Raw genomic sequence first — 14,747 nt, 5'->3', positions numbered from 1 at the left:
AAAGCATTCAGACAGCAGTCTGATTCAAGCAATATTCTTTTGTTCCTGTAATTTACATACATATATAAATCTACATACTGTACCTACCTACATCAACAATGTTTTGCTAATAGCAGTAAGTGAATGATCATGACAGAAAGACAGTACTCTACTGTATTTTAACTGCAGCGTGCAGCTGAAGAAGTTTAACCAGAGGAAGTGATTATGATTCATTGGCTATAATATATCGGCCTAAATTGTATTACCGGACGGTACTGATAACATTAAAAATGACCATTTATTGGCCGACACCGATATGGCCGATAATTTATCATGCATCCCTAATTTCTATTTTTTACTCTCTACTTAATAAGTAACAATAAAGTTAATAACAAGTAAACAATATGCTGTGATGTTTTTGAGAGGTGTGGAATGTCTTCAAACGGCATTTACATTTTGTGTTTTTGTGGTTGTAACACAGGAAATTTCCTTGTTAGCTGTTTAGACGGACTTTAACCGCAAAAAATATTCAAAAACTTTTCCTACCCACCATTATCAGTAACATTCTCTAACGGATAACAATTACTTTACAGACTTCAGGAGCATCCCATAGAAAGTCACTCATGGTGATGCCGCTCTTATTTGAGATTGTAAAAAAAGAATGCTGATAACCTATTAATTGTTATATATTTATTTGTGATTATTTCATTGATGTGTAAACTAATAATCCACAACATAGAAATATCTTTACAATGCTTTATTTCTAATACAATACGTTTTGGTTGCAATTTTATGAATGTACTTCCTTTTATCATAAAGTTACTTGCAATTAAGAATCAATTTACAAGAATCAAATAAATGAATAAACAGAACAGAACAGTGGCTAGTCCAGCTTATATAAACTACCTTAACAAAAACTACTAAACAGGCTTTGCTTTTGTAAAATAAACTGCTTGTAAAAGACTACTTCCTCCGCAAACTGAGAAGAGCCAGAGCCCCAGCCCCCATCATGAACCCTACAGAGGCACCATCAAGAGCATTCTGACTAGCTGCATCATTGTATGGTATGGCCCCTGCAACGCGTCCTGCCGCAACACCCTCCAACGCATATTGGGCCTCATTTATGAAACGGTCGTTTCCACGCAAAACTTGGCATTTATCAATATGGGCGGTTGCTACGATCAAATCTCACGACAGGTCTCAGTACCTGTACGCAAGTTTTTTTTTTTTTGATTGACCCTGAATCCTGAAAAGGAATAATGACAAATAAAAGATTCGGGTTTTTTTTCGTTTTGTGTAACAAATGTAAAAATAGATTCCGATGCGATTTCTTATTTTCATTACATTAATAAAGTATTTTCCTTTCTAGCCTATGGTCATTTAATTGTTTGAAATTACATTGCTGACTGGGGCTTTGGTGTAAAAACACGAGCTTTTAGGCTACCATTAAAATGTACAGTTAAAAGTCATACATTTAAAAACCTACAATAATCAATTATAATTGGTAAGTTTACCTATTTGCAAGATGATAGCTTCTTTGTTTGACAAATATGCGTTTTAATAAAAACAGAAAACACGCATGCATTGATGGTTTTTTATTTGTGCGAACGGCGATGTTCGATGGGGTGGAGGACGCGCACTGGGTCACAGCTCGAGATTGCCTGTCTTTGTGTGGCAGGTTCCAGGCTGGTTTGTACATGGGGGCTGAAGACCGCTGGTCCAGCCGCTGACAGAACTGAAAGAGAAAAAATAAATGAAGCGAAAATAAAACTGTGTGTGCTTGATTTAAGCAGCCATGCAAGATTAGCATTATATTTTAAACCTTTATCCTGCTTATAATAAACATGCATCTGTCTACTCCGCCACAGATCATTTTTTCTTCACCTAAATGAAGAAAACGGTATAAAAACATTTACATATAAACATTAGCCTATTCTATAATTGCGCCCTAAATATGATCAGTAAATTATATCTACATTCGTTTTTACATTAACACATTCATGTAACTTAAACAAAGTTTTTCGAGACTGAAGTCAGATTAATTTTGTTTAAATTTAAATGCATTATACAACCAAATTAATTTAAAGCAACAACAATACTTTCAGTGTAAAATACACTAATAATAAAATAAAATATTTGCGCTCATATTTACAAAACATAAATATACAATAAAAAATACAAACCTCAGCTGGAGTTCGGTTCACTACACCAACGCTGTTGACCGCAACGATCTGTTTCCAAACTTCCTTTTTTTTACTTCATGTGATTCCGCTTTTCAAGTTACACTTTAATTTCTAAATCGGAAAAGTTCCTCTATTTGGCCGGATTCCGTTTCTCTCAAAATCTAGGGGCGAGGCGTCTACACTCTGAATTTATAGGGGCGTGATATGTAAATGACGACCGATTTCAGCCGCTGCATTTATCAAGGTACGATCATTCGTACACTGAGATTGGCGGCATACGAATGTTTGATGAATCACACGTAAACCCTGTCGTCAGAGGCGGATTAACCATATGGGCAATTGGGCAAGTGCCCAGGGGCACCAGGACTTTAGGGGCGCCAAATAAACCCGCAATACAAAATATATATTTTTTATAAATGTACATAAGCACTTGTTTTTTAAGACTTAAGTCACGTATCTGCGCTAAATAGGGGTGGCACCATGTGCGGGAATATCCCCACTTCAGATAAAAATGGTTCTGTCCTCCGCACTTTTCGACACACGCCAACATTCCCGCCCATGTTATCTGGTTAGTTACATAGATTTGAGTGAATTAACATTCAGCCAATCACAAGTAAGTGTTATGAGGCGCGTCGTCTTTCGTGTACGCTTTAATCTTCAAACAGATGGAAGCAGGAACGATGCAGAGCGCATTGTTGTAGCGGCGACTAAAATGCAGGGATTAGCACTGATTAATAAAGGTATATATACATGGCATGCTTCAGAAATAAGATGTTATAGTGCCGATAATGTATGCTAATAGTACGTGGAGGTAAAGGCCACTATTTAAGGTCCAAACCTGGGTTTTAAAGTGAAAGTGAAGAACGGTGTCATCACTATAGCAATCAATTCATATGTCCTTTTTAGTGGAGTACACTTTTATCTTAGTACTTATGTGATCGTTTAGTAAGAAGAATATACACATACTGTGCTTAAATAGAGCGTTTGAATAGCTGTATAGCAGTTAAAATTGTAACAATAACGTTTCATGTTATTTGAATAACCTTGCTATACATTGTAATCTGGTGAATGCCACTTTGGTGAATTAAAGTCCCAATGTCCTGAAAATCTGTACATTGTTCCATTGTCCCCCTAATGTGAATACATACATGCAAACTATATGTGTGTGCGTGTGTCCCTGTACCCCCCACTTTGTGGCACGCACAACATTTACACCTGTTAAAAAAATGTTAGTGATTTTTTTTCACTACATCAAAACCTGAAATGTAACATTACAACACAAAGCAGGTGCCCCTTAACTACAGTAGGCCTAATTGTTAAAAATACTTAATGGAAAAGAGTTGTTTTTGTGTTCTATTCTACAAAAGTGTCATGTTAATGTGTAATTCTTGTAAAATAGTATATTGTAAATTGCTGAGTTTCATTCTTATAAAATCTTTTAATATATAAATATTTTAATGAGTGGATTCATGCGTGTGGGTAGGTGGGTTGATGGGGGGCACCTCTGGGGCTGTTGCCCAGGGGCACCATGAGGTCTTAATACACATCTGCCTGTCGTAAGATGATTTCTGATAAATGAGGCCAGGTGAGCTCTCTCCCCTCCCTCCAGGACAATTATGGAACCCGTCTCACCCGCAAAGCCCTCTGCATTGCAGGTGATCCCACCCACAACACACAGCTTCTTCAGGCTGCTGCCATAAGGGAGGAGACTGCGGAGTCTCCAGGCCAGGACATGAGCGCTTCATCCACCAGGCAGTCAGGAAGCTAAACTTCCTCTCCACCCTGCCCCCCTCTCTTTCCCCATGACCACTGACCGCATCCGAAGGTCCTTCGACTCCGCCCCCCCCCCCATGTTTTTTAACATCCCTGCTTGTAAAGTTGTATTTTATATATGTATAATCTGTATTTTATAAATATATGTTTATTCTGTGTGTTGTGTTATCTGTATGCACCAAGGGTATGAGAGTAACACAATTTCAATCCAATATATGTATGTACTGTACATGTGGCAGAATTGACAATAAAGCAGACAAAAAACAAAAACAAATAAAGCCTTGACAGCAATTGGTTTTATCCCCAATCTGCAGAATGTGAAGGAATTGTCTTCCATTGCTCCTCCTGATATTTGTTCCAACCTAAAAACAGATATCCTAATTTGTAAATATGCACATATACACTATATTATTGAGTATTGAAACTGTATTGTCAAAAAAGTACAAGCATGATCCAGAATTCATAGATCATCATTACATCTTGGCCTGATGAACTGTAGGGGTCATCCTTTTTCCATTGACTGATCTGTTTTTAATTGTGGCAGTGTTAATTTCACGTATCATATGATAGAAAACATTCATTTATTATGCACCGTTTCAAAGAGGATTACATGTTTGCTTGTTTAAATTTCAAAGCAGTAAACATTTTAGGTCCTTTTTCACATGACTGTATTACATGTTTTTTTCAGACTTATTCATCTCTCCCCTGCAAATTCGTCAGTTAAGGGGGTCCAGGTCCCACTTCTTAGATTTATCCTTCCCATAGAAATCTCTCTAAAATGTAGATAATATAAAGTAAATTGAAAGCTTGTCATTGAAAATCCATTATGCAAGTCTGTTACTACAGGGAAATGGAATTGACCCTTCACAAAGCCTGCCCCCTTTTGCTATGTCCGACCTCAGCCAAAGCGCTCCCACTGCACTAAAGAATTATTATCGGAAAATAATCATTTCTGGGGAAAAATGACGTACTTTCAGCCAAAAGCAATAAGGAAGTCTGCAACATGCATTTGAAGAATATATTCAGGATGGGAAAGTGACTCAGGATAAAGTTCACAAAATAAAGATTGAAGCTATAAATCCTATAAAACTGAGAGCACTGCATCAACTGGCGTTCGAGAATCACTACATTGAGGAGCAACACTGTTCCTGTAAAGCTAGGTAGCTTTTATTTAGTATTCACATCATTAAAAAGAAAAATCATATGTATTTATGTCACATTCACCAAGTCAACCTAGCCAGCATGGCTAGGAAACACCTACATGGGTTAGCCCATGTAGGGCCCAAGTGGTTTTGCCCGTTTGGGCCCAATTAAAAAGCAAAATCATTTTGCGACTAAGGAAGCCCCCTCGTGATATGGGGTCAATGAACACCATCAAAATGAATTTGCGGATATTTGGTAAAAAAAAAGAAAAGTAATAAAAGTAACAAAATAAAATCACTTGTCATTTGAATTCAGGTGCTTTTGAGTTACACCGTGTCTACACCGGACGCGATGCGACAATGGCTTGTTCTTAATGGGTTTGTCGTGTCACGCCACATTCAGTTTGGACAAAATGTAATTAAAATTTTAATGGGTTCTAATGCAATCTATTGTATCTCTGTATTGTATCTGTATATCTATTTTATCATGCCGCGTCCGATGTAGACACACAGCAGCAACAGTCACCACACCGCATGGAAGTGCTTCCGCTGGGTCCAAAAGCCGAAAGTGGCAGTTAAATATCTAACATATGATTTCCCCAACAATTTATAACTTACCTAAAAGTTTCGGGCAAAGAAAAATCAAAGCGAGGGGGCATACCAACCAATGATTTTTTTTATACGTTTGATACAGACTGTTGGCGTCAACAGTCATGCAGATTGTAAAATGGACAAAAACAGTCGACAGAGATGTAAATTTATGAAAGCAGCGAAAGAACTGTGTTTCAATAAAAACATTGCATACACACATACTATTAATTTGAACTTGCCTCTAGTCTGTCAGCACAGCAGTGGCACCAGTCGACCGTTGAAATTTAAAATAACCGCTCGCTCAACCCAATTTTAACCCAACTGGCTGAGTTGTTACAGAAATAACCCAATAAACGTGAGGAATAACCCAACATAAAGACTGAATATCTTTAATCCAACTATTGGGTAGCAAAAATAACCCAACGTTTTTTTTTTTTAGAGTTTACTCAAGGCTTAATGGCTATTTTTGCATCTTGCGAAAAAAGATGGATTCATGTAATTTGTGGTAATAGGGAGAACTCACTCTGACAAAGTTATTTCAGACGTTGGTCTGAGTATTTTGACAAAAGTAATACACACAGTAATACATATCAATTCAGTACACAGTACACTCACTCAACTCACTTTTATGGTCACATCACCATGTGTAATGAGTGAAAGTCTTGGGTGCGTACTCCATACAAAGTAGAATGCAGTTGGACAGACAACTGTATGACAAACAACCGTATGACTTTACAAACTTAAGTGACTCATAACTAAGTAATCATTTTTATGACTAAGTAATACGTCAGAATAAAGTCACTAATTGTTACTTACCCCAAACATAATACAGATATTTCACTCTTCCTTATTAGTTATATCAGTAGTTACAACAATGCTATTGTATGTTCTGCATTAGTTTCTGCATATCACTACTGTGCTACTGAAACCTTGAATGTCCATTTTTATTGCCATAAATCACTAGTTGTGTGACAGTGTCCCAAACGACATACTATGCACTAAAACTACGCACTATGCACTCAACCATCTAGTGTATGAATTTTAGAAGTGTAGTATGGTCCCAATTGGAAAACTAAATGGTTTAATACCAACCGGACAGATATCGGTTTCCTAGGCGAGTGCAAATGACGTCAAATCGCACAGCACAATGCGTGTAAATAAAAATCTATTTATACATTGTATATTTATTGTAATTTTCATCGGTTTTGCCCGGCATGACAAGTAGCGTCCGATAGCTCTGCCTTCCTTCCGCTACACAATCGAAACTGCAACCGTCGAGTCCGTGAAGTGTCAACACTTCATATTTTCGGTTGAAAGTGCATCATCCGGGTACTTAAAGTGCACTTCTTTTTTGAGAATTTTCAATGTGAACACACTACTCACACTATTTATGCTACAAAATGGCGTAGAATAGTGCACATGTGCGCGATTTGGGACGCACCTTATTATTATTAGTTACACCCTTTATGTTTGTCACTTGGTTTTGAAAATACATAACCAATAAAAACCATTAAAAAGTGCGCTGTCAACTTCAACACGGTATTTCAACACGGTATCATTTAAAAAATACAGTGGTTTTTTCATTTCCTGAAAAACAGCAAATTTGGACATCCAATGCTTCTGAAGGACAGCGACGATATGGAAGTATGAAATGCTATTCAGCATTATCAAAAGTGGCAAATAGCAACTGCAAAGCTGTCTATATTCTAAATTTGTATTTTTTTTTTATTCAACTTGTTTACACACTTATCAAAGTTCTCAGAGAAATTAGGCAATATTTTATATATACAGAGACACCTAAAATGGTTTATTTGGTCAAACTGCAAATGTTGCATCAGATTTTAATATGCAGGTTTAATGAAAAACTAATACATCCAGAATAAAACAGATTTTTACACCAAGAACATACAGGACAATTGACAAAACAATGAGAAATGATGATTTGTTCTTAACGGCAAGAATAAAAACATTTAGTCCAGACCTAGCCATGTAATCCTTTATTTTCTGGTCCAATCGAGTAACAATTACATAGTTTTACAACAAAAACATAGTATAATGGAATTACATTTATGATAAATTAGCAGATGTTCACAATAACTCCTGTGCAGACCACCATAACCTGCAATATTAATCAAGTGGATATCCGAAATAAAAATGGGTCATTTAGAACAGACCAACTACATTTCCACTCTCAGGGTCAAGATCAATGTCATAGAAACAGGGACGAGTGGGAAGGCCTGGAATAGTTGGCATCTTTAAAAAAATAGCAAAGAAAATGTTTATGTAAAAGTGCATTATATATTTATATAATTACAATGGATTTGCAAAAAAAAACCGTATAAACAGGCTATAAACAGTTAATCCATTAATTAACCTTTTAAACAGACGTGTAGACAAACCCAAACAGCAACAAATACATCTGCATGAGCAGTAATTTAAAATGGTATATCCATATATATATATATATATATATATATATATTATTGCTTTATATAGCAATAAGGCCCAAGAAGCCATGGTTTATAGTGATTTCATAATTTCAAGTGATTTCAGCTCAGGGGCATTGGTGGAGGTCAGCTGTATGCTTTTGGAAAATGTACAACTGCTTAGAACACAGCACAACAAATCACAATCAAGGACCGGAACTAACTGTTTGATCATTTAGAACTGACAGCTCCAGTTGAACAGCTCCGCTATTGAGCTTTGACTATGATACGTCCTGCTTCTCTTGCTCAAATTAATCTTTTTTTATTCTGTATTCGTTCATATGTATGCCTTGCTGGCAACAAAGGATCGGCATGGAATCGGCAAATTTGTATGTACACATTTAAACCGATATTAACAATGCCTTTTGGTTTAAGTTAACTTAATAATGCAATTTAAATTATTCTGGTACCACAGACATAAAGATATGGTTTTAGAGTTAAATAATACAATATTATTTCGCATTCAAAATTGGGATTACAGTTGAAAATCTGGTACCTATGACATGATGAAATTACTTTAACGTTGCAAAATAAATTTGTGTTGCATTAATGAGAAATAACACCTTCAGTCAACATGATTGTTTGAAGTAGTCTAATATAAATGAAATGTTTAGGTCTGACACACAAAAATGTATTAAGGAAATATAAGTTAGTTCAACACAATCTGATCATGTGGGACCGATGTACACATTGAAATTAAGTAAATCCAATGGATTTTTTTCAGCGCATCTCTTATTATGTATAATCAACATTCAGGACATATCGCTTTTTTAAGTGGTCAAATACAAGCCATTAAATCTTTTTAAAAAATGTTGGCCAACCATTAAGAGAGAGCCATATGCATTTTCTGACGAAAATATTTTAAGAAGCTTCTTATAAATTGCAGACTTGTGGGGGTTTACTTTTAAAACGTATTCCGTTACAGTTACAAATTACTTCATAAAAACGTATTCAGTAACTTAATCTAAGCAACAAAAAAAATAAAAGTAATGTAATCTTATAACTTTTGGATTCCTTCAAGGTCACATATATAAATACAGTCAATTAAGAATAAATACTAAAAAACAACTTGATGTATTTATTAAGGATTTGGCCCAAAATGTTGAATATCTGATGAAAAGTATTACATATTTAAGAAAATGTTGTATAGGCTAGTTATGAGCTTTGATAAAGTGTTTTTGGCATAGTTTACAACCATGTTGTTTGCATTTTCTTCTTTGAAAACAAAGAGCTGCAAAATCTTCCCGCTGGCAGCATCATCTCAACTGGCTGTGATTCAATCTGCATATGTAGACATGTTATTTGCGCACGTGCCAGCATGTGGCTCACACAAGTCATCACCAGTGTTGGGCAAGTTACTCTGGAAATGTAATTAAATTACTGATTACTCCTTTTAAAAGTAATCAAGTTACTGGTCTGATTACTTTATTTCAAAAGTAATTAGTTACACTACTCGTTACATTACTACCCCCACCCCTCAAAATAACCTCTTTAGCCTTCTCAAGACTAAACTTTATTGGGAAGTGCATACTGTACTCTATCTCGTCTTTAATTATTTTAATACATTCTTTCTGCTTATTCCATACTAAAGCCTGTCATAAATAATAATAATAATTAAACTCTGTGACATTTTAACTTAAAACATTTTTCATGTTAACTAGTATATCTAAACCTGCATACTCCATAATGTAAAAAGTCTCTCCTTAATATTTCTATGATGATTTCTTCGTCATATAACAAATATAACGGCGTTAGAGCAGCAAAAACTAGTCTGACAAAACATAACATGTTGCTAATAGCAGCCTGGCACTCGACAGTAGAAGTTGATTCATTGCTCTCCGTGCCCGGTGACGTTACTTTCTCCGGAAGTTTAACCATGCTGTACTGCCCCCTTTCAGGTTGTTTTTCGCGGGAGAGAGGGTTTTGCTTACCTCCACATGACCGACAACGCACAACAATGTTCTTGCCTTTGACAGAAATAAACTCAAAATAATGATTGTATTTCCAGCTACAGAACGCATATGTTTCTCTCTCCATGCTGAGTTTGTTAGTTACCTTGTCTTGGAATTATAATCCAATTACTATTTTAGGAATTATAACGAGTTAAATTACGCGTTACCAAAAAGTCCTCAAACTACAGTAACTACTAAGTAACGCGTTACTGCCCAAAACTGGTCATCACTGACAACAGAACCAGGAACTACTGTAAAAGTGTGTGTTCTTACGGCAAAGTACTGATTTTTTTTTCCGTTTTAAATGAAACCACTGTTATGTAACTGTAATCTCATTACTATGTTTTTTTAAATTACAAATGAATTACAGTTACCAGTTTTTTTTATCCTGATTACGTAACGACATTACATGTAATCTGTTACTCCCCAAAGCTGATAAATTGGGAGAAATAAATGGACAATGTTGCTTTATGTTTATATTTTGTCAATAATTTAACAAAAAAGTGTTTTTGTATTCTAGTTATATAAAAAAAAAACAGGGACCCCAAGTTCATTATTTCTGGCCTTACCGGCGGTCCCTCAATGCTTATGAGAGGTCCGGGACCAGTGTTGGGTAAGTTACTCTGAAAAAGTAATTAATTACTAGTTACTAATTACATATTCAATAGTGCAATTAGATTACTGTACAAATTACTCTCTACAAAAAGTAGTTAGTTACTTATTACTAATTACTTTCTATATCCTACATCAACCTTGATTAGTTAAGTGATTCAAGGATGGGCATGAAATTGCTCTTTTAATTCATTTAAATAAATAATATTAAAGTACATAAAGTACTCTTATTAACTGATCAAAGTATTACAAATGTGAGAATTATACATTAAAGCACAGATTTTAAAGTTAGACTTTGAATTTTGATGTCAATTCCACTATTGCACTATTACATGCATTACACAAAGTATTTAGTTTAATTACATCAAAAGTAACTGTAATCAAATTACAGAAAAAACAAGCGTAATCCCTTACTTTACTTTTTCAAGGGAAAAGTAATTAAATTACAGTAACTAATTACTTAGTAACTAGTTACACCCAACACTGTCCGGGACCCCCAGTCCCCTCTTAGCTCCCTTTCAATTCGAATAATGGTTATACATCTAATGTCATTTTTTCTGGATTCTGCAATTCCATCCACATTTTCCACATCACAGAATACATAGTGCCCTGCGTGTTTTTTTGACTAAGCGCCGCTGCAAATACCAAAGGACACATGACAACAAAGTACCAAAAGATAGCATATGGAGCAGTCTTATTTTGGGGTACTTTGATATCATACGCTGATCAGTGTTGTGTTATGATAAACTCTGTGCAGCTGACATTTTCTCATTTCACAATGAATACTTATACATGACAAACACTCAAAACACATTTGGTACCTTGTGTGCTACACACTACATAATTGATACACCATAAGTCATTTACAATGCTAGAAAATGACAGCTCTGCATATCATAGGCATCTGGCTTAATCAATAGCAGCTTTCCCACCCGTAATTTCAGGAACACTGTTCCGGAACCAGTAAAGAGTGCTGTCGTCGTGAACTAAGTTTTCCCTCAGGCCATTTTCCCGATCGCATTTGCACCTTGTTAGTCAAGAATTATAGCGCAAGCACTCTAGTTGCTGTTAACTGTCATATTAGCAGAAACTAAAACAGGTACAAGCAAAAGGCGCTTGCTCTAAGTTTGCTCGTCAGCCAAGTTTCTCCATCATTGCACTCTCCGAGTCCGGACGTTTCAAGCAACTGTAAAGTTGTACTCCGAGTTGTAGTTTACATGACAATTTTAAAAATCTGCAACACCAAAAACTCAACTAAATTTGTACGTTTTCTTTTTACTATGAACACTCCAATTGCTTCTGTAGTCTACATTTTAGCATACTATGTAAAAAAAATGTAAGTAAAAAGATTATAATACTTACTGTGCCAACCAGTGGGTAGAGAAAGCCTGCCCCTACACTGGCACGAATGTCACGGATGGGAAGAATAAACCCAGTGGGGACACCTTTCTTTTCAGCATCATGTGAGAGAGACAGATGGGTCTTTGCCATGCATATGGGTAAATTTCCAAAACCCTTGGGGGGCGACAAAAAACAATATAAACCCACCAACGTCATGTCAACCTCAACAGATCCTGTGGATAATATGGACACAGTTACAAATGTCTAGTGGACAAAATAAGGAACACAGCCTTTAACTGGGAGTTGAAATGATTGATCATCAAAACAATTGATGGTCACTCCCCTTTCATCAACAATGGCTGAAAATGTGCATGTTTGGTCAGTGTTCTGTTGCTCACATTAAAAAAGTTTTGAAACTTGAACTCGGAACCTGTACACAAGATACTGTGACATATGGCTTTAGAGTACATTTACATTTAAATGTATTTACATGCTTTTTATCCAAAGCGACTTACAAATGAGGTAAACAATAGAAGCAATCGGAAAAACATTAGGACAGCAAAAAGCATAAGTGCAGTAAAACTGGTCTCATTTAGCCAACCACAGTATACAAAGCTTAGGTTTATTTATTTTTTTAAGGATAGAAAGAGTAGAGAAGAGATAGAAGTCAGAACTGATCAGTCAGGTGTTGACGGAAGAGATGTGTTTTCAGCCGATTCTGAAAGATGGCCACAGAATCTGCTGATCTTGTAGCAGCGGGCAGATCATTCCACAAATGTGGAACCGATCCAGAGAAGGTACGTGAGAGGTTTTCCCTTTTTGGGATGGCACCACAAGACGTCGTTCGTTTGCAGAGCGTTGGGATCTGGTGGGTACATAAGTCTGTATTAGCAAGTGAAGATAAGGGGGTGCCGAACCAGTGGTGGTCTTGTAGGCCAAGAGCAGAGCTTTGAATTCGATGCGAACGACTATAGGGAGCCAATGTAACTTAATGAAGAGAGGAGTGACTTGTGCTCTCTTCGGTTCATTGAAGACCACTATTGCCACTGCATTCTGGATCATCTGTAGAGGTTTGGTTGTGCAAGCTGGGAGTCCAGCCAGTAGCGCATTGCAATAGTCCAGTCTGGACAGGACGCCTCGACTAGTACTTGCGTTGCATGCTTGGACAGGAAAGGTCTCATTTTCCTAATGTTGTAGAGGATGAATCTACAGGACCGGGTGGTGCTGGCAACATGATCCGTGAAGTTTAGCTGATCATCTATTACCACTCCCAGGTTTCTGGCTGTTCTGGAAAAGCCCCAGCCGCACGCATTACAAGCTCACTCATGCATGGAAAACTCAAAACCCTGCACATTATAAACTCTATCAGGTGCGAGGCAAAGCCAGAACCCTGTACATTACAAACTATCTGTCGTGAGGAAAAACATAAGCCACGTACATTGCAAGCTCTCTTGCAAGAAATGCGCAATGCACATTCATTTGCAACATTCATTGGGAAACAATGTACTATCGTCCATCAGCTATCAGCAAAATGTCTGACTATCTGTTGTGTCCCGGTGGTCTGTGTGTTTTTTTCTCTCTCTTTCTCTCTGTTCTTTCTCCGCCTCTGTCACCTTCTCAGATCCACCCCGTTGTTTCATTGGCCGGCTCGGATGTCAATCTCCTGGGTTTTTAAGGTGATGTCACGTTCCTCCCCACCAGTCATGGACGTCCCTCGCTTTTGAAAGGAAGCCAGAGTGAATGTCCTTCACTGTTACTATTTGAGATTTCCCCCTTTTCTTCTTGTGTGCCATATTGAATTCTATAAAAAACATACTTTTTCAAACTCCTCCTACAAAATTTGTCCCAATTTGCACATAATTTGGTATACAGCATCTACAGACACTCCTGACAAAAACGTATTTAAAGCTTTTTGATTGATTTAACAGTTATTTTATACCTCATCAATGAATCTGAGGGTGAGCATGCAAAAGGGTCATATGGCTGTATCTTTGCAATACTTTGGAATATTGACAAAACTTTGTATACAAAATCAGTAGAACATCTTGTTCCCCTTAATTTTAAACCAGCGCTGCCAAGTGGTCAAAAGTTATAAGCAATTTCCTTGTGTTTCTAGAACTTTTCCTTATGATTTCAAGTGTGATTTTTAAAAACTCATGATCAAACATGACCACCAGAGGTTGCGTTAACCGAAAATTCTCCGTCATTGACAGATTTTTTTGCCAGGGAAAAATCTGAAGGCCGTCTGTCATTTTGACAGATTACAATTAGACAATTTGTAACATTTCCCTTCATTAGAGCGTGATCGTAGGCTTGTAGAGCACGAAGGGACGCGTTTCCTATTCATTAACTTATGCCTGCTCCGTTTTGGAAAACGCGCGTGCGGTCAGCAAAGACTCGAGGTGCAGATGCATCTGTCACAGACTCCCGCGTCGCATGCACGCATACAGACAGGTGTGCAGTGGTGCGGTGTTCACAGAGTTTTTTCCTTCAGAAAAGCGACAAGCATCTTTTTGGATGAACCTTAACTTCCAGTGAGTGGAAAAAAGGTCTCTCTTGGCGGTCTCTTCTCTGTTCAGTGAGTGACAGAAGCAGCACATTCATGACCAAACCGCAGCTTACTTGTGAGTCAGTACAAAACACCATTTACAAGCACCTGTCATTGTTACTGACTAGACATATGAACAT

The 14,747-nt window shown here is 36.9% G+C and overlaps 1 protein-coding gene across 5 annotated transcripts in view; it reads right to left on the bottom strand.

Moving 5' to 3' along the window:
- Window positions 1–1,559: 1,559 nt before the first annotated feature.
- mthfd1b (methylenetetrahydrofolate dehydrogenase (NADP+ dependent) 1b) overlaps window positions 1,560–14,747 on the bottom strand; it is a 58,176-nt gene continuing 44,988 nt past the window's right edge. For 2 of the 5 annotated variants that reach the window (XR_008963667.1, XR_008963668.1), the window contains 3 exons: window positions 12,081–12,233; window positions 2,163–4,297; window positions 1,560–1,714 (listed from right to left, as the gene is read on the bottom strand). Coding sequence is in view for 3 of the 5 variants with exons in the window: in XM_057343908.1 (XP_057199891.1) it covers window positions 7,832–7,921; window positions 12,081–12,233 (243 nt within the window). In the remaining 2 variants the exon portion in view is untranslated. Of the gene's footprint in view, window positions 1,715–2,162; window positions 4,298–7,648; window positions 11,953–12,080; window positions 12,234–14,747 lie in introns of those variants that run through there. The other 3 variants (XM_057343910.1, XM_057343909.1, XM_057343908.1) reach the window with 3 other exon arrangements.

Source organism: Triplophysa rosa, linkage group LG10 (genome assembly GCF_024868665.1).
Source record: "Triplophysa rosa linkage group LG10, Trosa_1v2, whole genome shotgun sequence".
NCBI lineage: Eukaryota > Metazoa > Chordata > Actinopteri > Cypriniformes > Nemacheilidae > Triplophysa > Triplophysa rosa.
The sequence above is the reverse complement of the archived record's forward strand: the minus strand, read 5'-3'. Positions and strand labels throughout refer to the sequence as shown.